The 24,614-nt window shown below is 37.8% G+C and overlaps 2 protein-coding genes across 8 annotated transcripts in view; both read right to left on the reverse strand.

Annotated features, from left to right (window-relative positions):
- Positions 1 to 18,179, reverse strand: part of PGAP1 (post-GPI attachment to proteins inositol deacylase 1) — a 33,274-nt gene extending 15,095 nt beyond the window's left edge. Inside the window, exons 1-11 of the mRNA XM_050900453.1 lie at positions 18,103 to 18,179; positions 13,677 to 13,830; positions 9,676 to 9,851; positions 8,869 to 9,040; positions 7,623 to 7,783; positions 5,986 to 6,038; positions 5,743 to 5,809; positions 4,212 to 4,317; positions 2,397 to 2,452; positions 2,237 to 2,320; positions 440 to 489 (exon numbers count right to left, since the gene is read on the reverse strand). Coding sequence (XP_050756410.1) covers positions 440 to 489; positions 2,237 to 2,320; positions 2,397 to 2,452; positions 4,212 to 4,317; positions 5,743 to 5,809; positions 5,986 to 6,038; positions 7,623 to 7,783; positions 8,869 to 9,040; positions 9,676 to 9,851; positions 13,677 to 13,830; positions 18,103 to 18,135 — 1,112 coding nt within the window. The 5' untranslated portion in view covers positions 18,136 to 18,179. The remainder of the gene's footprint in view (positions 1 to 439; positions 490 to 2,236; positions 2,321 to 2,396; positions 2,453 to 4,211; positions 4,318 to 5,742; positions 5,810 to 5,985; positions 6,039 to 7,622; positions 7,784 to 8,868; positions 9,041 to 9,675; positions 9,852 to 13,676; positions 13,831 to 18,102) is intronic.
- A 1,286-nt stretch (positions 18,180 to 19,465) lies between these two features.
- ANKRD44 (ankyrin repeat domain 44) overlaps positions 19,466 to 24,614 on the reverse strand; it is a 144,296-nt gene continuing 139,147 nt past the window's right edge. For 5 of the 7 annotated variants that reach the window (XM_050899761.1, XM_050899760.1, XM_050899759.1 and 2 more), the window contains exon 28: positions 23,149 to 24,250. In XM_050899761.1, the coding sequence (XP_050755718.1) occupies positions 23,985 to 24,250 (266 nt within the window). In that variant the 3' untranslated portion in view covers positions 23,149 to 23,984. Of the gene's footprint in view, positions 22,805 to 23,148; positions 24,251 to 24,614 lie in introns of those variants that run through there. The other 2 variants (XM_050899764.1, XM_050899763.1) reach the window with 1 other exon arrangement.

Below are 24,614 nucleotides of genomic sequence, written 5' to 3' on the forward strand. Positions count from 1 at the left end.
ACAGCAATTTTGGAATAAGAAAAAAAATAAAAGACATGCTTCAATCCACTCTTCTGAAGACTTTGTGTGACATTTGATGTCTTCTGTCACAGGATTCTAAAGAGATGCTACAAAATACACAATTTAGGAATCCAGCACAGCATGTAGTGTCCACAAGAGAGCAACAGGAACAACTTTTCACTGTTATGAAGGTCAAAAATACAGCTTAAGGAAGAAAAAGTTCAACTGTTTTATTCTGCATTCATGCAGTAATTTTGAGAAAACCTATTCTTTCCTGTTTTCTTGGTGATACAGAAAGCATGAATTATTCACAGTAAGAATCTTACTTTTCTTTCCAATCTCTTCCTTCCTAAGGAGGAGGCTATTTTATATGCTTTAAATTCAAATGTAGTCTCACAAGATCCATCTGAATAAAAGAACAGGAACTGTTTATACTCACCACATCGATGAATTACTGTTCATACAGCCATAAATCCAGCTACTTGTGTCCTGTAAAGTCAATACCATAGAATAGTACATTACCTATGTGTGACTGTATTTATAAATATATTAAAAATAGCAATTCTTTACTCCAAACAATGCAGGAGTTAATGCTGATAATCTTCTCCAAAATTTCTATATGCTAACTGTTTCAGTACACCAGATGTCAGCAAGTGTTCTAAAAACCTCTGATAGTGGAACCTCAGTGCAATTAACTTAGTAAAGTGAAGAACAAACTTCCGTCTTCATCTCACTCCTTTTCTATTAAGTGTGCCTGCAGCAGCTATCACTGTAGTAACCGAACTCTCATAAGGATGTCAAATGCCGAAGTGTAAAAGTGATGATGATGATAAAAACAGATTCTCTCAGATATCCACCAACTTTTTTTTCTTTATTTCACATTAAGTCAGACTTCTGTGTTAATAGCAAGTTATAGCCTCCATTAGAAGTCTCTTATCATAATCTTGGAATTACAATTACAAGGATGGAAAGATGAAGCATAAGAGTGAAAGGTGGGGGTTTCTAGGAACCATTTTAAACAAATTCCATTTGCCACCTTGTCTAGTTATGAATCAATACATTTTCTAAAAACAAATAAAAGGTTAAGCAAACAAACATTCATCATTTCTCTTTAAAAAAAAAAACCCTGCCGTATACATGATGTAAAATTCAATTTTATTAGAGTTTAATCTCTTCTAACTAAAAGAAATGTCTCAAGGTACCATCCTAAGTAGTCGAGGAAAACTTTAGATTTTTAATGTTCTACTGCTCCCCACCTTGAGAATTTAAGTGTTCTGAAGCAATAGCACCATGATGCAAGTATCTCAGACATTGTTCTGTACCTCCTCCTCCTCAAGCAGTACTAGTCCTGTCTTTAAGATATTATAACAAAGGCAAAAGGTACCCTATTAAAGCACAACTAAGATCACAACAAATGTGTAAATATTGAAGGTGCTACTGGGAAGGACAATTAGAAAAGCACCAAGAATATACAATCTTTTTTCACAATGGTGGTATGAACCTATTCTTTGGTAAGGGGAGGAGTGACAACAGGGACAGGCAGGATGGAACGGGAAAGCATCTCAATTTTCTTGCCACTAATCTAAAATACATAATTCTGAAAAGTATATTTATCCATCTCCACTTTGCCAAGAGATTACATTCACTCCTTTCAAAAAATATTTTAAAAAAATTTCAAAAGCATTTTGGCTGAATTTATGTGTCTTGAGCTAAAAATAAGAAATGCACATTATCGCCTCTCCTCTCAATAGAGGAGACAACTGAGAAGGTGCTGTTTTCTCATCTGACTTCCATTCGCTTCCACTGCTTAGTGGAAGATCTCTGTAGCCTTTCAGGCTCACTTAAATTTTATTATGGGAAAGCGAACCTATAAACAGCTTTCCCAAATTAGAAGTATGGCTGAATCCTGGCAGCACTAAAAATAAGTTCTTCATTCAAAACCATCAATACAGAATTGCACTAAATTAAAGGAGAAAGTAATCTGAGGCTACCATAAGAGAGTCAAAAATAAAGCATTCGAGGTTCAGGTGGCATTGAAGGTTTCAGATCTCGAACACTAAGTGCGACATGCCAAAACAGGAAGTACCTCTAACACAATGTATTAGGCTGTGAATGTAAACGGATGTCAGTAATTTCAACAACTGTTCATTAAACTGTCTTAAAACTGCAGCAAATCTAAATTTAAAAAATGCAGCTTTATAAACAGACTGCAGACATTAAAGAAGTATTTTCTCACCAACATACTGTTTTCACAGTAAACATGACTGTATGATTTTCTGTGGCTTGCAAGAGGAAATGTGAAATATTTTCCATCAGAATCCTTAAAAGAAAAAAAAATTGCTCATTAGTAAAAAAAATAAATATAAAAACACAATGAGGAAAAAAATGTTACTTACATTGTAAACTGAATAAGTCCATTTGGAGGCTTTGATTGTAATCCACATGAAAGCTCCTAAAAATAAATGTGTTTTTATAGGCCACACTGCAGGAACTATTATCCTTATCTCCAAAATCTTATACTTTACTTATCGCCAAGGTCTTATCTGTAAATGGCCGTAAACTTTACAAGCTTTAATCAACACTCAGGATTGCTACTGCTTAGAATTACATGCAACAGTTATCATCAGTTACACAGGAAACAGCAAAACCCTAGGATCCAATTACTACATATTCATTGTAAAATAAAAACCCTATGGATCTTGAAACAAAGCTCTCAAGGCAACAAAAATAAGAAACTGAATTATACTGATGTAGTTACAGGGTGACTGATTAAAGCTGAGGCAACATTAGAAACGGCTCCAATCTTTGTTCCTGTCAGCCTTTTAAGAAAACTAATACATAAACTTGTGTAGAAGCAAGTCAATGATGAAGTGAATAACATGTACAAGAAAACAATAGCAGTTTAAAGATATGTCTGGAGAAAAAGAGTAAGACAGAATAATGAAGAAATCAGAGATACAAACAATGCAAACTGTCATGCAAGAAGGTTAATATCTTTCTTCTATGTTACTAGAGCAATAAGTTCATCACAGAAATTTAGCTAAGTGTCAAGAGGTCACCACAAATAGGAAGATGCAAACATGAAATCCAATTTAAACATATTCCTCCTTATTGCTAACAACTGACCCCAAAAAACGCAAAGAAACAAACAAAAAAATCAGTTCCACAACCTCTTTGGGCACCTGTTCCAGTGTTTGGCCACCCTCCTGGTGAAGTACTTTTTCCTAACATCTCACTGGAATTTCTTTTGTTGTAACTGGACTCTACTGCCTATTGTGTTATCTCTGTGCACCTCTGAGAAAAATCTAGCTTCACCTTCTCTACAATCTTCCATTAGGTAGTTGAAGACAGCAACAGGATCCCCCTTAACATTCTCTTTAGAGTGAAAAAACCCAGTTCACTCAGCCTCTCTCCCCATGTTCTACGCCCCAGGAGCTAACGATTTTGTTGGTCCTCTACTCCATACTCACTTCAGTATATGTCAATGCCTAAATGCCTTCTTATACCAGGGTGGCCAAAACTGGACACCAAAGTTCAAGCTACCTTAGTACTTCTGCAATAGCTTACATTAAGAAAATTCCTGAAATAAAACAATTTTCATAAAATGGTTCAGCCCACTTCAGCAAAACTAGAAATACAGCTGTGCCCTGCAAAGGTTTTGTTTAGTTCCCAAGACTCCATGTAGTCAAAATTTCTCCCCTTTAACTATGCATTCTTAGCAGTTACAAGGAAACCATTAGTGCGCAGTCCATTTTATCCTGCCACGCCATGAAAAAAAGGAAGTCACTGATGAAGCAGATCTGAATATTCAGGATTTCCATGAGTATCACAAAACTAACACAATGGCTCTACAGCACCCACACTATCCCTCTTGCAAGCATGGGATGTAAGCATAGATTAGACTGTACTTTTGACATCCAGCTATTCCCAATTTCTGAGATTATTTACACCAGGGTGTCCAGTAGACACGACTCCTGCTCATCCCCCAGAATCTAAGCCATATAAAAGTGACAGATTTTTGCTCCTACCCCTTTTAACCTATTTAGTGCTGAAACTACACAAAAGCTGATAGTTTAGGTCTATAACCCATATAATCATTTTAGCAATGTCTGAAGAAGGACAAAATGTATTGCAGAAGTTTGTTAGTGAGAAGATTAACTATTAACAAAGGAGTATCATTGAATTCTGTTCAAAAGAAAACTGCTGCGCACCTGTGAGTTCTGTAAAAGCTTCAGGATTTTCCTCAAATATCTTTGCAGGGTGTTTCACAAAGTGGTGATTCAGTACAGACATTCTCTTCTTTGGATCCTCAGTTATCTAAAAAAAGAGCACATTGTCAAATTTTATTTTACCAATTTGTGTGATTTACAATCATCACATGATCATAGCTAGCAATACAGTTTTGGGGATGAGAGGCAGGAGAGATTGCTAGAAGACATGGTACACTTTCTATTCTAGATTCAATAATCTGAACAAATAACGTGCCACCAATAGTCAATCACTGCAATACAGAAAGTCTACACGTTATAAAGCACAGCTAAAACTTTTAGGAGTTTTATATCCTTGCCTACTCTTAACACAAGGAAATCATTCTATTAAACTTTCTTTATAGACACACATGCATTCTTCCTGAAATAACACACTTATGCCAGAGTTTAGGAAAAATTCTCACATTTATATTTACTAGTCTGAGTTCACAAATCCAGCTTACTACATCTTGTCTTAGTATTTCAAGCATCCAAATAGCTGTAGAGCTACACTGAGATTCACTTTTGTTTGGGGCTGGGTTGTTTTGTTATTGTTTGTTTGTTTCCCCCCCCCCCAAAATCAAATTTCCAGGACTAATTTTTGTCTATTCAGCTTTTCAAAATTATGGCCATTACAACTGATTTCTGAAAAGTTTTACCCTCCAGCACACTGTCTCTCTAAACGAGATGTTAAAGTGAGTACACCTAAGAAACTAGAGAAGTCTGCCCCAAACAGCCTCAAAAAGAACACCTGGAAGCCTTCCCCTTCCATGTCTGGGGCTCTGCTCTTACGTATTTTCAACCTCTTGGACCTTAATTCTAATTCATGTTTATTGCTGCATAACATTTCAGAAAGAGAACAGAGTACAATGGGAGATTTCTCCAACAGTTTTCAGAAAGTAAGATGCAGGATATTTATTGAGAAAAGCAATAAATAATGGTAGCTGGAGGTAAACAAATATGCTAGTATTTTACTTGCATTCTATTTTTTGTAAGTGCTATTTGCAAAATAACACCACAAATATGTGCTGGCCACTACAACAACACATGGGGAAGTTTGAGAAGTATTATGTCTGAGTTAAACTATCACAGTTTTTCACCCTTTGTATACCAGTCAGAGAAGGTGACTCAAACACACATTGAGAGGTCACATTCAAAGCTACACAGCTAGCAAGATTTGTTTATCCTGGTGCAAGGTCAACTAAACCTGCTGCATTATGGAAGAAAAGTTCAGTCCACACCCCAGCTATAAAGCATCGAGCAGTCAATAATAACTGAGTTAAAACCTAATTATTTCTGACGTGTTGGTCAAACAACACAAAGCCACGGGATTTTTCATTGACTGGTACAAAACGGCAACAATTTTCTCAGCATGACTTAGAATAATCAAAAAGGAGTTTTCCGTATAATAGGGTGATATTTGTCCTGATTAAGCATTCTGGGACGGAAGAAGAAAGTGTGATGGGGAAATATACAGCAGATCACATATACAAACCTGCCTTGTATTTTCATCTATGAGATCAAAAAAAGCTCTAATGGTAGCCAGGATCAATTCTTTGCACCTAGAAGACAGAATAAGTAAAATTAAATCTAGAAAGGAAATATCATGGGGAATAAAAGTGGTCAGAAGAGACATCATAATAATATTATGCTAAAGTTACATTACTGTATAATGTGATAACAGTGGCGAACAGAGGGATGTACAGTCAGTCAATTAATCTTTGTTCCACTAGCTTACCACACTATGGAGAGATGGTCTGTTGAGGCCCAAGCTCTAGGCACTGCTGAGCTCTGTTTGGGGAAGGAAAAAAGTTAAGATTTTGTTAGTATTCAACATTTTAAAATTCTAAGCAAGCCTTTCTCCTCCTTGTTTAAACATATTTGTGCAATTATTAAAAAGAACAGCGTTAAGAGTTTCAGAGACTAGGGTACAATAGAATGACTTAGTCAAAAAATCTTACAAGTGCTGAAGCACTTGTAAAACAGGACTTGTAAAACAAAATGACCAAGTTATCTATGTTAGATAGCAGAGACTAATGGTGAAAGGGCAAATAATGGTGTGGAGGAAACTTACCAAAAATTTCTTCAAAGACTGCTTCTATGACTAATCTTACTATTTTAATAAGTGATACTGGCACACAAGAATAGAAGCATGCCAACGAAAGCTGCTGCTGAAAAATCAAGGGCATCCTCAACAGAAAGAAGCATCAGAACACCATGCAGAAAGACCTGAACAGTCTGAAGCTATTCATTTGTACAAGTGTATTGCATGTATTGCATTTTAGGGACTAACAATATCAAAAATGCCTCCCCATAAACGGAGCTCATCACCTAGTTGTACAACTCAAGTAAGCTATGAACTATTAATGCATTACGGTTGGGAAGAAAAAAAACAAACCAAACAACAAAACAACCCCCAAAACAAAACAAAAACCCCCAAACCCACAAACCAAAAAACAAAAAAACATGAGGAAGAACTGGTACCACTACACATGAGATCTCATGCAAAATTCTGGTCACCAACACTCAAGAGAAATGAAAGCAGAGCAGATGTAGAGAACAGTTACTAGGACAAAGGGAATGCAGAGTTAATCTTCTTAGTCTAGCAGAATCAGAGCTGAGACTATTTATAGACAGCTTCCCGCACAACGGACAGGGAGGTAAACACCAAGGGAATGACAACTATTTCAGATAACATTTCAAGCTGATGTCAGAACAAACGCATTTAAAAATTGGCTTGTGTAGTAAATGGAAGTTGGAGATTACAAATTTTCTCCCTACTGGGGAGTTTTCCTGCTTCTTCCATGTAGGGAACAGGTTGATGGTGGGGGGATGGAATGACAAACCTAACTACTTTATGATGTCACTTGATTGATTTTGGAAGGAAATAGATGCCTGCAAAAGCAGAAGACTGGACTTGATGATCCAGGACATACTTCCTATTCCTAAATTCTTTGAAAAACAATAAATACAAAAAGAAGGCTCCAAGCCAGAGCTCTCTTTTTATAATCAAACAAGCAGTCTACTTCTATACTGCACATCTATCAGTCTCCATATACACATCTCTTGCAAAAATGCAGGAAAATAAAACCTGAGTTGTGGAACTGAAACGATGCAAGGTGGCAGTGAGAAGAAACAGTACCAAGTGGTAGATGATTCAAATCCACCCCAACACATACTCTTCCAGGGGACACTCAACTATTGATGATTTTATAACCATACACTATCTACTTTGTGTTTTCACATGTAGTATTTTCATATTTAGTTATACTATGCTGCACATATAGACTGTAATTAGACACCGATACATGCATTACATAAATAGCTATCTAACATAGCTCCATGCAAAACCAAAAAAATAGTTTGCTTTTTTACCACAACAGATAAGGCACTGTCATCTTGACTCAATCTTGGTAGAAAAGCCAGTCCTGAACGAACTTGGTAATCTCTGAATCCTCCCGCCACAGAAAGGGTAGTTAAATTTCTTAAATCTTGCGCCTTTAGAATCCAATGATTGTTTACAGCTGTATAAAAATCTATAAAATATATTAAAATCAATCACAATTTCCCCATAAGTCTATTTGATATACCAAAAAGCTATAGAAACATTTAACTAAAAGTTTCTGTAAGCCCCTCTAGAGACATTCAAGCTGTGATTATCACTTTTGATTCATATAAGGAAGGAAAATTATTGTTTTAACCCCAAGGAGGAAGCAGTTGGGAAAGACAGATACACTTACACTTTCTGTATCAGCTGAGCACATATATTGTTAAAGTAGCAAACCACAGATTTATTTGAAGGACAGCCACAGTCCAGAAACAGTCAGCAAGGAAGAAGTATTGCATTGCAATCAATTGTAGGACGGAGAATTAATACAAGCACAATAAATCAAATTCAGCAGCTAAAGATAATCCATTCCTCTCGGGTGCCACAGAGAGTAATGAATATAAATGTCTATTCCCTTTCCTTCACCAATTCCCTCAATATCTACATGTAGCACCACAGCTATCACTGAGCACATACTTCATCAGCATAGTTTAGTCAAATCTAGCTTTTCAATAAGTGTATAGTAGACACATAATGACTATACTTTATTTTTCATGCCACAGTTATTTAGGTGAGCAGAAAATACAATCTATCTTTTGTGTAAATATATTATATAAAATATATCATTATATCTATATTTAATATTCTCCCCCCCCCAACCTTTGGGCATGACAAACATTAAATTTAGCAATTTCTACAGAAATAATGCTATTTAGGCAATTAATTTGATAAAGAAAGCCATTACAGAGGTCAAGTTTTACAAAAAAGAAAGGAAAAAAATGTCATTCGCTGGAGAGCTTACAAATTTAGTAACATGCTCTGAAACTTAAAATTACAAATTATTGAGACCTCCAGGCCCTGCATAGAAGCTCAAGTCCACATAATCCATTTTATATGACATTTTACTTTCAGTATCCTAGCACTCTCAACCACCCACCTGAGTAACAAAGGAATAGATTAATTACAGTAAACAAAACAGCACATTTTGCTGTTGATTTGCAAGAATCTCACCTATTAATGCTTGAGAAGATCAATAAAGAAATATGATGTAATTAGATAACCTGCAATACTTACCAGTAAGATATTTGTCTAAAGGCATTACAGGTGCAACATGAGGTGTGGCTTGCGTAATGAGGAGGTTTATAAGTTCAGGCTTAAAATTCTTCAGAGTAAGCAATGCTCTTGCAACAAGACCACCCATGGAATGACCTACTATTGCAACACTGGTCGGTGCAAATTCTCGATCCTTAAGCAAAGAGCAAAGAGTAATTAGACACATCAAAAATAGGTTTGACATGGAACTACGGTTATCAGTTGTACATTTTTTTCCCCCAAAATTAACTTATGTCCTTTCAAGGATAATATTAACTAGTATCAACTTGACAAGTTTACAAAATTAGTATAAATTTAGTTGCTATCTCAAAAAAACGTGCGTAAGGTGAAGTTTCCAGCTCAAAAGGAAATATTATATAGCCTGCGTAAGCACAAGAAACGTAAGCTTATTTTAATTGCTGAGACTCTTAGGGACATAGGATATCAAAGAACTTTCCTAGAGAAAACTGGATGTAAGGTGATGCTATATTAATATTTTAATAAGCTAGGGAAAGTTTACATCTCTACTACAAAAAAGCATACCTTGTGCATGGAAGTATTTATTTAGAAACACAATATAGAACCTAACCAAAACTCTGGGATTGTCACAAGCATTAAAAATCTATTAAAGAGCAGCAATTCTCTATTGCACTGTTATCACATTCAATTATCTACACACATTATAGTCTCACTCCCTTATTCATCATTCTTCAGTTTTCCAGCAGAAAAGGCAGCCCAGAATTCCATTCCCAAATGCAAGTACATTATTCAGCATATGTCACTACTTACCCTGTACAACTTAAGAATTACTTTTATGCATTCATGCACAAACTTGGTCTGTCGTTGCAGACTACCACCATACAATGCAACCAACTCCTCATTAAAGTTGACACTGAAGAAATTAAAATGATACTTGAAGTCAACATCTTCTGCTTTTCTAAGCGCAATGGAGCCAAGAGAACGTACTAGGAAAAGAAACCACATCAATGAGAACAGTCTAACAGTCACTGCTTAGCACCATCATTAGTAGACAAACACATAAATATATAATCTGTTAGGAAAGACTTGTTATCTTAAATCCATTGTTCATCTCAAGTCATTTATAAAAGTAAAAAAAGGATAAAAAAGACATCCAAAAGCAAATAATCTCTTTTCTAATATGCAATCACACTTGTTTTACAAAAACAGATTTAAAGATATAATTAGAGCAAAAGTATCAGCTAGTCAGTCAGAATCAAATTGTAAAATGAGAAAAGAAATAATTATTTCCCATTTTTATAAGAATCCCTCTGATAAAAAAAATTAGTAAACATATCATAACAAGAGCTTACAGAAGAATGTGGAAAAGAACAAACTTGATTAGATGAAAAGAAAGTTTGGAATGAGTTACCAAGAGCTGCATGCTATGCTTATGGCAGTTAACCATGCAACCTAGCTTACTGCTGACTACAGAGATATTTTATATCAAAAACAAATTTATACAAGATCAAGGATTATGTTCCTCCACCTGAGGGCTGCTTTTCTCATCCCATTTGCACCTTCTGACTGCCACCAGGACAAGAAGGCAAAATGAGCATTCTTGACTTCAACTCCAGAGGCTTTGCTACTGCTAGGCTTCCCTAAAATTCCTTTGAAGACATTAACTCTAGGACAAGATTCCCAAATACCACCAAGATATGTATGGGGGATTGGAAACCCAAACCCTAAAGGACACTTTTCCACCTAAAACCTTGAGGGAGAAAATATTCTGTTTACAAGGTCTTGCTGCTGACCTGTCTTCTCCGTCTAACCCCGGCTACTATTTAATACAGCCTTCTGAGTGCAGAATTGTCCCTGAGTTTCCATGGAGACATGGCAGGATGGGAACAGTAACGGCTGCAAATAAAAAAGCATGGCAGGGAAAGAAGAAAATAAAAAGGAAAGTCCCAAAACCGAGTATATAAAATAACTAATGATCGCCAGAAAGGTCTGCCCAAATCTGGCACACAAAAGCAAGATTCTTCTAGAGCGCAACACTTTCAGACATCTGCAGCCTGCAGAATCCTCCTCCTCAGAAAAGTTTGTGTCGTGGTTTAACCCCAGCCAGCAACTAAGCACCACGCAGCCGCTCGCTCACTCCCCCCACCCAGTGGGATGGGGGACAGAATTGAAAAAAAAAAAAAAACAAACAAAAAAACCAAAACCCAACAACTCGTGGGTTGAGATAAAGACAGTCTAATAGGACAGAAAGGAAGGAAAAACAATTATAATGATAACAATAATAATAATAAAATGACAATAATACTACTAAAAGAATTAGACTATACAAAGCAAGTGGTGCACAATGCAATTGCTCACCACTCATTGACCGATGCCCAGTTAGTTCCTGAGCCGCGATCCACCCCTCCCAGCCAACTCCCCCAGTTTATATACTGGGCATGATGTCATATGGTATGGAATAGCTCTTTGGCCAGTTTGGGTCAGCTGTCCTGGCTGTGTCCCCTCCCAACTTCTTGTGCCCCTCCAGCCTTCTTGCTGGCTGGGCATGAGAAACTGAAAAATCCTTGACTTAGTATAAACACTACTTAGCAACAACTAAAAACATCAGTGTGTTATCAACATTATTTTTCTACTAAATCCAAAACACAGCACTATACCAGCTACTAGGAAGAAAATTAACTCTGTCCCAGCTGAAACCAGGACAGTTTGCTATAGAAATTAACATATCAAACAAATTTCAGCAAAGCTTATGAAATGGGAAAATAATATTTATGAAATACTTCATATGTTCAAACACCCAAACAGACAGTCTCAGCATGATGAAAATTATAAATCTAATTTGTAGTCAATCATTTCACCAGTTCTATCTAAAGCTAAACTAACATGTTTCAAAAGTGCCTGTAACACATCAAAACCTCCTGAAAAGAGGTTGTAGTGAGGTGGGTGTCAGTCTCTTCTCCCAAGTAACAAGCGATAGGATGAGAGAAAATGGCCTCAAGTTGCGCCAGGGGAGGTTTAGATTGGATATTAGGAAAAATTCCTTCACAGAAAGGGCTGTCAAGCACTGGAACAGGCTGCCCAGGGAAGTGGTGGAGTCACCATCCCTGGAGGTATTTAAAAGACGCGTAGATGTGGTGCTTAGGGACATGGTTTAGTGGTGGACTTGGCAGTGCTAGGTTAACAGTTGGACTTGAGGATCTTGAAGGTCCTTTCCAACCTAAATGATTCTATGAAAATAACAAGCCCAGCAAAGGCAGCAGCAGCACTTCTGTCTTCATTGCTGAGCAAATATGAATATATTTTAAACAAGTATGAAAATAACAATAGCAACACCATCTCTGCTCATCTAGGTATCAGAATGAAAGTGTATTATCCCACAATAAATTCTGAACAAAATATGAATTTTCATAAATTCCATAATAAAACAAAAACTATTCTGAGCCACTGATTAAGGCAAACCAATTTATTTTAACAAAGATTTTGAAAAATTCACATGTGACTTATTGCCAGTCTCCCTAAATCAATTTCTCAAAGAATAAATATTTAAATATTTACTGATCTTAAGTAGCACATTATATCCACAGCATGTAGTACTTCTACTCACCTAGTTCAAGTTTTTCTTCAGATACTTCCTTTGGATTCCTAACATGCCCTGAAAGTACCATTCTATTTCCTGCATAGTGATGTACTGCCGTGTTTTTAGAGACAGCATTAATTCACAGATTCGCAATACTTTAGGCACAGTTATAAAAGTCCATATGGCATCCCTCATAATCATTATGTTTGTAATCTTCTTTAGGTGCTATTGTGCTTGCAAGTCTGTATGGGTTTTCTGAAAGTACGAGTTGGTAAAATATTTTACTTTGCTATAAGCTAAGTGAGTATGTTCTCAAAAATAACTTTGTAAAGGTTCTCTGAAATCATACAATTTAATCATCAAGTTTAGTGCAAATATAAGGAAAAATTATCACAGTAAGACATCAGGATTTAGATTGTGGTGGTTTTCCCCATACATACACATCAATTTTGCTAACATCGTAAGAGTGTTACTGTTTCAAAGCACATTTTAGAGAACAAAAATAATCGTCTGACAAACCCAGCCTGGAAGGAATACCGGATACCTAAATAAACACTTAAGCACAATACTTCATGTTCATCAAACTACTAACTTCGGTATTTACAATGAAAAATAAAAATGCTTTAAAACTATTACTTCTTTTAATTTGGAGCCTAGAAGTATAAGGGGGAATAACCTGGAAAACAAAAACAGGCTATGTGTAAAGTGGGAAGATGATGCTAAGGAAAAAACACCACCACATAAAGAAGTAGGAAATAACAAAGCTACAGGGCAAACCACAGGATGATGCTTATTTCTATAGCACATAATTACTTCACATCACAGCTGGTAGCTTGTTCAGTTTCTTCTAACCAAATTCAGGTCTTGTTTTATTTGGCATAACTGTACTAAACATTGTTCAAATCAAAACCAACTAGATGTTTGCAATCAAAAATACAGCAAGGGTGCAGTGCTGCCATAGTACGGCATAAACTGTACTGTTTCTGGCTTTCAAAAGTTAAAGTCTCACTCCAGAAAAATACTATAGCTCAACTGTTCAACCAATTTCAAACAAAAATAATGTATTTCGACTGCTTGAAATTAACCATGGACTAACAAGGATATCTACATCATAATATGATCAACCATTATGACTTCCGTTGATATTATTTCAAACGGAAAACTTCTTGCCACTAACTAATGCATGAATATGAGAGCTCCTTGTAACATATCTACAACTTAGCTAAACACTTACCTTGTTTGTAACTGCCAGCGTTCCCGGGAAGAAAGAGAACTGGAATTCCTGTCAATAGAAGATTTTTGTTTTCTTCGGCATAGCTTCCTTCCCCGTAGAGATAGAGCTCATATGCTGGGTATCGTCTGGCTGTTTTCTTGGGTAATTTTATTTTCTGTTGCAAAAGTTAAAAAGAAACCAAATACCTTGTTTATAGTGTTGCAAACAAAAAAAAAAAATATAGTGACTATCCAGTCATTTAAATTATCTGGCTTATGTTTTATGTATTGTTTTAAATTACAGTCTAAAGAATACAGAATGAAAAACAGGGGTTTGCTTTTAAAAAAAAATTAAAAGTAAAGTATCAATTGTTTTGCTTAAGTAGGATTACTGTGCATAAACTTACTTGAAACAGCTATTAACTTTAACTGGCTTTGAAACAAACTGCAAATGAATGCAATTATGTATCTTTTAAAGCTGCACATTCGTAAAGTAAATCTAGCCTTATACCACAGGGTGAAAAAGGAAAAAAAAAAAAGGGCATGTCAAAACCCAACCACTTCTCCCACGACATGAGAATTTGAGACCAGAAACTGGGGCATGTGAGTGATCCTAATTATTCCTAATGCACCTGAACGGCTCTGGAATCCTTTCCAATACCATGTAACTCAGAACAAGGATGTGCTACTGCACCTGATACCAAAGTCAAATCTTGAGAATAGGGATATGTAGGTGACTGTCAGATGACAACTATTATGTCAGGGTAAATTACAGATGCAGTGTGAATTCTCTTAGGTGATTTTTACAGAGATGTAACCTGCAATGGGAATTTAAACAATAGTAGTAACCACCTTAATATGGCTCATCAGAAAAAATAAACCCATGATACTTTGGGGGCTTTTTGTTGTTGTTGTTTTCAGAGTCAGTTTTGTGGCCTAGCGACAAACAACCTGGTTTTGTAACAACTCAGAATCCAATTCACGCAGTCAATTGTCATCTTAAAGGCAGCCATATTTCTTGTATTAAAACAAAGAAGCAAACAACTAATCACCTAACCTATCACATAAAACTTATTCACAGGATTACACATTCCCAAAGAGAAAAAAAACCAAAATCTCTTTAAATCTGAGGGCTAGGTGATGATTAAGTCTTAGACCAGTAAGTTATGACTCTTAGAGCCATATGACACTGCTTTAAACCAAGTAAGTAGTAAGCAAGAAAACATTTAATTAACTCCTGTACGGAGGTTGGTTGGTTTATAATTTTGAGTTTCTAAGACAGATTTTTAAAATTTCTATGAATGCAAATACACTTATTCTAGCATTTGATTACTTACGTTATGACAATTCAGAGACAAATAAGATAGCTAAAAAATAAATTTATTAAGGTGTAATTTATATTTTAAGGAAACTATTTTACAGAATAAGGTCAAAACTAAACTCAGTTTTGCGTCAGAAATCTTCTCTAAAGTCTCTCTTAATTGCTTTCTCGAAATAGAAGCATCTCTATTTTGGATATTTCAGTTGTTTCTCTCAACTGCATCTACAGTAAAGGCGATTTAGCTTTAATTCCCTGCCCTCCCCCCTTTTTCCCTTGCCCCGTTCTTCTCTGTCTCTCCTCAGCTAAAGACTATTTTCTTTCTCCCTTAGCCTTCGAATTGTTTGCCATATTAGTTATTTGCAACCTCTTCTTATGATGTTTGATATATATATTTAAAATGTATATTCTATAATATATATATTCTCTTTTTATAATATATTATAACAAAATACACATATTAGAGAGAGAGAGTGTGTTTAATTCCTTCACTGTGAACAAAAAAGGTTCAGCTTTGTTCAGGGCTTATGTCTTCAGATCATCCTTTCAGTGTTCTTTCCCTTTTCTCCATTATCTTGCCTCTCCTACTTCACTGACCTCGCTGTCCCTTTCTTATTCTTTTCTACTGCTCCTTTTTCAAAGGCTTTCAAAATTCTGTGAAAAAAACTCAAATTAATCAGTCCCCATTACTAAACTAGAAGTGCCATCAAGATATGTTTATATGACTTCCTGATGGATCAAATCAACTGTTCTTCCACAGTATCCTCCTGGTTCATTGTCTTTTCAAAAATTTTACAGGACATAAAATTAACAAGCTGCCCTTCTTTGGGTCAACGTCGAAAGCAAAACACTACCCAACGCACGAGAATTGTACTACCAAAATACTGGTTTTTTTCCAGTAAATCACAGTGCTTAAATATTATAACAAAATGGCAACGCCTAACTCCAAAGGAAAACAGACGTCCATGTTCCATGACAGTGTTTTTAAATTCTGAATTCCCAAGACATTGGTTGTATAATTGGTTGTAATGAGGTACAGTAACTTTTTACAATGTCAATGCAGGCTTCATTTTTCACCCTGGTTCCCAAAGAAATTAGGCTTGTGTGAAAAAGTCCTCATTAGTAACTTCTGAATCTCTTACCAAGCTTAGCTGAACAGGACAAGCGTAGGTTAAATTCAAATACTGCAATTCTACACCTCATGCAAAAAAAGACGGTTAAGTACAAAAAAGAAAAAAAAAATCCAAACTGACTGCATTACTTAGTATTAGCTTGACTGTGAGCTAACCCACACTGTTAGACACAAAAGAAATGAAACTTCTTATGTTTAATTGCTCAAATAGTTATTTGTTTTGTAAGGTGATACCCACTCTGGAAGGGAGGACAGGTACCTTTCACCTGAAATTCCTACCTTGTGGTTTCCTACCAATGTCAGCATTACAAAGACATTAAAAATTAAAAAAACCAACCCCTCTAACACTAAAGAGGTACTTGAAAAGTATAATGCCTTAGCAAACCCAGACAAATTCATAATTTCTATAATTTCTCCACCCCCCACCCCCCCAAGTACTGTTTTCCACACAGTAAAAGTGATTATTCAGGGAATAGAAATTCTGAGAGGCAATACAGCCAGCTGCGACTTGCATCTCCTGCATGGAACTACTGCTTACCCTTAAGCCTTGCATCTCTTACCAGCACAATGCTTGCCTAAAGATGCTTAGAATTTAAGCCCTGACATAATGAGTAAATACAAAAGATGTGTGGTGGCAGACGAGAATTTCAGGCAACCGCCAATAACACCACACAGGTTCTCTTTTGTAGGCTAACATGACTATGTCAGGGTTAGCAAATGAAGGTTAACAGATCCAAAAAATTAACTTACTGCTTCATTACCAATTTAGGTACTAAGGTTTTGCTTTAAGATCTTCTTTACTATGCAAGACAGCTTGCAACCTACTTCAGAACAGAATATTATTTAGAATACTTCATTTTTTTTTCCAACATAGATTATATCCTAGATAACGCTAAATGAATGTTTAGGAGCTAACAAATTATGCTTTGGGATGCTTTTAATAGGACAGAAAACCCTGTAGTAAGAACAACTATTAAAAAGAGAAATTGTTTTCTAACAACTGCAGGCAGTATTAGCAGTGAACCTACATATACTCACACATTTACATCCTCCCGCTATGAAGCTGTAATACCGTGTCCGGAAAACAACAGTTCCATCAGCAGTCCTCTCTCTCAAACTGATCCAAGGTTTTCAAAGAGGTTTCTAAAAGGCTTCATTAGCAAAGTGAGAGGGACTTCAGACAGATCTACAAGTTCTCCCATACATTGTGGGACATGCCACCCACAAAGTGCTCACCGAGAAGACTCTGCACTACTGTTCACTAGCTTGAGAAATACACTCATATTTGAATCTCAGTTATTCACTTTTTTGACACTTTAGTTGCTTCACACTCTTATAAAGTCACAAAAAGGACCGAGAAGTACAAGCCTTAACCTCCTGTGTGTGAGTGCTGGGAGTGCCATCAGAGGACCTGGCCCAGCCTCTTCCTTTGCAAAAGCCTGGATGAGCTTTTGACGGGTTTTACCAGGACTACAGGTAACTACAGGCTTTTACAGGTTAGAAAATTGGAACCTTTTCTATTAATTTTCTTTTGTACAGGTGGCAGTACAAAACACCTCGTTACTTTACAGGTAGACAGCTTTTCCTTTCTGTAGCTATCCAAGGCTCACCATTATACGATGCAGCCAAAGCAGCGCGTTTTGCCAAATACACCGACCCCCCCACATAAGCCAAAACTATTGTTGCCCCATTTACAGCTTGCTATTCTGCAGAGGCCGCCTCAGCAAGTTAGCTAACCCAAAAGTTACGGGAGCAGTCAGGAGTCGCCTGTGCGGTGGTTCTCCCGCGGCTGAGCGCCTTCCTTTCCCTGTAGCAGGGAAGAGGAGGGAAGCCACAGGAGGGCTGCGCCTCAGACAAGCGGCTCCCGGCCGCGGCGATGCGGCCGGCGACGCCCCAACGGCCGCCGCACCCCGCCCAGCGGCGGCGCCCCGGGACCGGCGGGCTCCCACCTGTTACGCCGCCGCCCGCTCCCTCAGCGCCTCCCGCCGCCGCACTCACCAGATACTCGGGGTACTCGTACATGTAGGTCATGCTGCACCGGTTCTCCTCGTAGAGGAACAGCACGTCCCGCACGCCTAGCAGCACCAGCGCCGCCAGCACCCCGTAGAAGACCGCCGCCAACACGGGCAGCCGGCGGCCCGCCCGCCCCATCGCGCCCCGCCGCGCCCAGGTGCGGAGCAGAGCCCTCGTCCCCCCGCGGGCGCTCCGCGCACACAGGCACGGCGGGGCGGGGCGCGCCACCGCCCGGGAGGCGGGGCGGGCGAGCTGGCGCCACAACCTGGCCGCCTCCGGAGGCGGGAAAAGGCGGCCGCCATGTTGGGAAGGTCCGGCGCTTGGCTGGCAGCCGCTCCCCCAGGCCGAGGAGGGTCCGTCCGCCATGTCGCGGGCGTCGGAGCCATTACGGGGAGGTCAGGAACCTACCTACGGTCTTCCCCCAGCCGGTAGCTTGCGGGGGGAAGGCGTGTCCGCCATGATAGGGAGGTCAAGTCATGGCGCCGCCGCTGCGGTGCGCCTGCCTACCTGCGTCCGGCCCGCGGAGTGGCTGCTGCTGGTGAAGGGGCGCCGCCCCGGGCTGAGGCCCGTGAGGAGGTTCCTTCCTCTCGTCCCCCTCAGCAGGCGGGTGGGCCTCAGGCAGTGCAGGGCAAGGTGGCGGCGGCGGCTCATTAGCGTTTGTGGACTCCAAAATGCCACCCCCGGGTGTCGCGGGGCGCAGATTTACCCCCCACTGGCAAGGGCCGGAGGTGCCGACAAGGAGCTGGGCCAGAGCCTCGCCCGGCATCCAGCGAGGGCGTACCGCCGGGGGACGGACCTCGCTGCGGCTCACCTTGCCGAAAATAAACCTGCAGACACCCCTGTTCAGGTGCTTTTACGGTTCCTGGCCTGTTAGCAGTTTAGTCAAAACATCCATAAAGTGTCAAGCACTCAACACGTAAAAGGCGTTGACGGTTTGGGGTTGGTTGTTTTTTTTTTGGGGGGGTGGGGGGGTGGGTTTTGTTTGTTTGCTTTAATTAAGCACTTTTAACAACTTACTATCTTTTACTATCTTTAGGCACTCTTCACTGGCTTTTAGTCTCTGTGGGACAGCCACCCCACCCTGATGTATGAAACACCCACGATTGCTGGTGTTGCTCATTAGTGAAAACTAACAGTAAAATATTTAATATCTGACAAAAAATGTTACTGGTTTTTTTCCAATCTACAGAGGAAGCAATACTAGCATCAACTTACTAACACAAGGGGTAGTTACATATGAGGGAAGTACAAAGTAGAAATACATACAGTTGCATTTTCATTTTCTTCACTGCTAAATACTTAAGCCTTTCCCCTTCCTTTGAAAGAAACAAAATTTACTCAGTTTTCCAACAGTATTTGTACCATTTTTATTTGTAAAAATAACCATCTGAATGCATTGCAATAGTAGTTTACAGTTAGGGTTCTTCATTACATTAATACAGCATTCAGTAGTTGAAAAAGTTTCTAAACTGTGCTTGAGAAGATTCAGGTTGAATTCCAAGTCATTCACTGAAGTAAGTCTTTTTCCTCGTTTCGTATGTGACATTTACCCAAGTCCTTAAACTTCAATTTACAAAAGCAAACAATATCGACAAAACCCCACTGAAACCATCAAACAATATTTTATATTGTTTATTACAAATGTTATGCAAAATATAACACTGGCACCAGATTCGTATCACCATGGTTTGTAAAGATATATTGCACATGCTAAAGCATAAAATATAAGACAAAAACCTACAAAACGTAAGATATTGGCTTTAATATGTAGATCACTGCATAAGAAACGCATAAAATTACATTTTATACACACACTCAGATTGTCACTAGTTTAAAACGCCCTTTCCTATAACACTGATCTAAGGTTTACTTTTTGTGTAATAAGAAAGCATTTTCAGCACTGCAAAAATTATACAGTATTCCTATAGAAATTTAGCATATTAATTTTCATTTCAATGCAGGTAGAACATATGAAAAGAAGAAACACTTTATACATTCAAAGAAGGTCTGAAATGAAAATTTACTGGTAATATATTGCTTTTATAACACTCAAATGAAAAAAAAGAGACGAGTTTCACAAAACGTTTCCATAATACACAAATATAAAAAGGCACTCTAATATTTCTTACATGACTAAGAATAAAAATCACAATTTTTTTAATCATCCTCAAGATACATAACCAAGTTTCGCAACAGTACAATGGATAAACAATTCATTTCATGTGTTTGTTCTAATTCAATAATCTGGCAGTTGTTTACTGCATAAAAGTACCAAACACATTATGGTGCCCTTTTAGTAGCGATGAACAGAAATCCCCTGAGCTATTTCACAGCAATTTCAGGCAGTCTGGAGGTTGTAACTCAGTATTTAGGAGAGAGACTTGGGACCCCATCCTGCTGTGGATTCCACCTGCAGCTGTGGTTAAAATACAGGATGAAATGATCCTGCTAATACACCTGGGCAGACAGCTGCCTCTCCCCAAACACCCTTTGCTTGGTGCAGACGCAGAAGTCGTCCACGTACTGTAAATTGCAGGGTCCAGGGTTAAGTGCAACAATTATGTATGATTAACTCTACTCTTGTAAAAAGTCCACAGAAAGGCAAGGTGATTATTTACATGAGTAAAGTTATTCCCATGCTTAAATACCTGCCCTAAATTACAAATTTATTTCTACATGTGATAAATTATATTACAAATTAATGTACTAGCATACAAAAAAAGGGATTCTGGTAACTCACGTGAGATGTGGGACAGGCCAATACTGAGTACTTCCATGTGTCTTGCTCATGACAGTTCTCCTCCTAAGTACAGCATACTCAAAACATGACTTTTGCAATGCCCTTAAGATGCTAACAAATCATATGTTTCTACAATTTTTGGAATATTGCATACTTACATCATTGTTAGTTTACAGACAAGTTTAATCAGTAAAGTTTAGATTTGGTTCCTAGAAGGATCAAAGTAATTCAGTAATCACCGATGCTTCTATAATGTTGTATACATCATTAAGAGGCAGCAGTTGTTGCACTACGCAATTACCAGAGTTACAAGGTATTGCAAATGTACAGAAATATTTTCAGTAACTCTGTATGGTAGCAAGTAAAAATACTGAAATTTTTTAAATGACTGCTTAAAATAATACAACATCCTCTTTGTAAAGAGGACTCGTTTTCTCCTAATGAAGCAACTTCATGTAGGATAGTGTAACTTTCTGTATTTCAGGGTGAGACACATAACTAGTCCTGCCAAGGAGCCTACCTACGTCTCTGGTTAAAATAAGATTAAAAGGCTGATCCTGCTGTTAGACAGGTGACAGCCATTTCCCATTTGTTTATTTGTTTTCAATGTCATCATTCCACATAAAAAAAGCAAAATTTGGGATTTCTATTCACTTCTGAACAGACACCACTGAAAACTTTAACAACTGATCTCTCCTCTTATTTTCAGTGCTTAAAGTAAGGTGGTTATTGCTATTCTGCAACTTTTAAAAGCAAAAACGTTGAGAAAAATCAATCATAAAAATGTTATTCTGTGCTATTTTTGAGGAGAAAACCAGGGTTTCAGGTGCTCTGTCATTCTACTGCAGAAAATATAGAGTTGAGGGAAAAGAAATGTTCACCTTTAGAGACACTATCCCTTGTGATTTTCTGTTGTAAACTTTGGAAATTTGTAAACGTTCAAGGAAACAATATTTAATTTTACCTAATGTTCAAGGAAATGATTTAATTTTAGCAAGGCAAAATAAACTTAATATATAAATATTTTTCCTAATTAAAGAACTGGAATCTGCCAATAGATTTTTAACAATTGAGTGGAACACAGCTAAAAACTGCAACTAAAATAAAAATCCTTACTTTTCATTTACCCTGCCGAAAGCGTGCACTGAGGAAGCTCGTCTCATCCTCCCAGCACAGATGTAGGCCTGCAGACAGCCTGAGCGTGAATCACAGGAACTTTAACACCTTCACTCCATGCTATACTACCTTTTCCCCTCTTTACTGTAGCTGTACAGTGTTCTCTCACTTGTCTAGCAAGGGGTTGGATCCCTTTCTTATGCTCTTAAATGAGGGAAGGTGTTTTGCTTTCTGCTTTTTACCAGTATAGCCTGTGGACTTAATCTTTGCATTCCATACAAGATGGGCACTCTCCCAAAGTGCATCAGCCCTTCCTTTTTCTACTCAGGCCATCAGTCTTGCCTAGATTCACATTTCATTTCGCATCATGCCAAATAGTATGCACAAATGCTAACTAGGAGAACAAGCCATAGTTATTTTTCCTGGGCATTTGTTTCATTTCAAATAAATATAAACACATTTACATTAAAAGTATATGAACATACTCTTTAGTCTGGAAAAAAAAAAAACCTGTGGTCAACACGTCATCAGTTACAAATGTCAACTTGAAACCTGCATCATAAAATGTAAAATTCACTCAAGACTACTCATTACCTCAAAAGTTTGTATTTTTATGGTTTAGAAAAACTACTTCATTATGTCACTCACATTTGAAGAAAAAATAAAAGTAGCAAAGTCTTCCATTTAATTACTGAAGCATTTTGGTCCTCTTGGTACAGCTGGTTAGTTCATGATAGCTTTTTGTTTATTTTTTGTTTTTGTTTACAGAGTCTCATTCTTCCTTTTGTACATCTGTTGCAGACGAGGGTCGGGGTCCATTTGACCTAGAAACTTTGGCAGAAGGAGTAAACATATTCACAAAGTTGACATTGCTTTAAAAGCTGGTGACAATAGGCTGTTTTAGCATGTATCTCCGATCCCCTGCACGGTACGCTATGTTTTCTGGTGTTTGGTATTTCAACTTTTGGTGTTATGCTTTCATTGCTTTACCTTTGCTCTGTTAATCCAAACACTGGCAAAAGTATTTTAAAATTCGATACTGTTTACAGTAAAAATAAGTTATTTAAGCATAGAAAAGGAAAAAAAATCCATTTAAGTTGGCAAGTCATTATAAACTTTTACATACACCTTAGTTCACACCTGATTTCCCCCCCCTCCCCTTTTTTTTTCCTGGTACTAGATTCATGTTAATGGCTCAGGTGACAGAAAGGTCTAATGACCCTAATTCTGTAGTGCAAATAAACTGTACATGTTTGTGCTGAATTGAAAAAAAATAAGGGCCAAGTGATTTTCATTTTACACAAGTGGTTCCACTAATGTCCGTGGGAAAATATGGTGAGACAAGTAAAATTTGGCCTTAAGAGTTAGTAATGATATTTTTCTAATTGTGTGCTGCAACTAAGAACTGTAAAAAGTGCCTTCTGTACGTTTAAGTGCTTAATACACGCAGAATGTAAAAGGTTTCATTTCCTGTAGAAAAGTAATACAGGCAGTTTTAAGATTTACAACTTTACCTTTGGTTTGTGTAAAAAAAATTATCTAATTAACAGAGCCCCTGGAAGCAGGAAACAGACAAACATAGGAAAGGGGTGATGCTCGAATCTATGAAGGCTACACTGGAAATATGTTTGTGTACTAAAGGTACAGCTAAAACATGTAAGAACTTTTTACAAACAGTTCCCTGTTTATTTGTGCTGTCAAAAAGAAAAAAGGCATTTTCTCTTTTTCTACTTAAAATAAGAGGTAGAGACTTTCCACAGGGGCACTTAGGGCCTAAAGAAAACATCAGGAACCTGAAAAGCTGCAGAACATTAATGGGAATATGTTCCAGTAAATCCCTCTCACTTTGTTATTTAAAGGCTTGATTCTCGTCAACACTACAAATCTTTCAATATCTACTTGTCCAGAATAATAGTTAAGAATATAGCCGTGGGATTTAAGCTGTTTAAAAACAAAAATAAAGCTGAAATGAAATAATAATGAAAAAAAGGTTTTTTTGAATACCAAAAAGTCAAAATGTTTCAGAATCCGAATCATTTTCATTGTACCCATCCTCTGTTCCTATGTTATTACTCAAGGGCTTATTGTAAGAGTTAATGCTACCCATACTGGAGCCATCGCAGAGATGTGTCCTGCCCAAATTGTCTTTTTTAAAACAAACGAAGTTGAAAGCCGTCATTGAACTGGAAGGAGAAAAAGGCATCATGGTAGCCAAAATGAGTGCCAGGCAGTCAGCCACGTCTTTGTTAGGAGCGCAAGCCAGGGCTGGCGTATGACCTGGGCACAAATGCAGACAAGGCAATGGTTAGTACTAAGGGTACTGACAATGGCACTGAGCATTCCTCATATACATCTCTAGATCACGTCGTAAGCAGGAGATGTATGTTCAGTTACAATCATGCCAGGCAACGGGGATATGTTACTTATTTTAAATTAGACATGCTGGGAAAATACACACTTTATGGAGCATTTAAATCACTGTGACCACAAGCACTATTTTTTTTAAATCAGGCAGCAAACAGACTTCACAATATGAATAAAAGCACTTGCTAAACACAGTTCTACAGCACAGACAGTATGATGAATACAGAAGATGGGGAGTACAGCAACAGGGACAGAAACTGGCTTCAGTTTCTGTGCG

This window comes from Gymnogyps californianus, chromosome 7 (assembly GCF_018139145.2).
Source record: "Gymnogyps californianus isolate 813 chromosome 7, ASM1813914v2, whole genome shotgun sequence".
In the NCBI taxonomy this organism is placed as follows: Eukaryota; Metazoa; Chordata; class Aves; order Accipitriformes; family Cathartidae; genus Gymnogyps; species Gymnogyps californianus.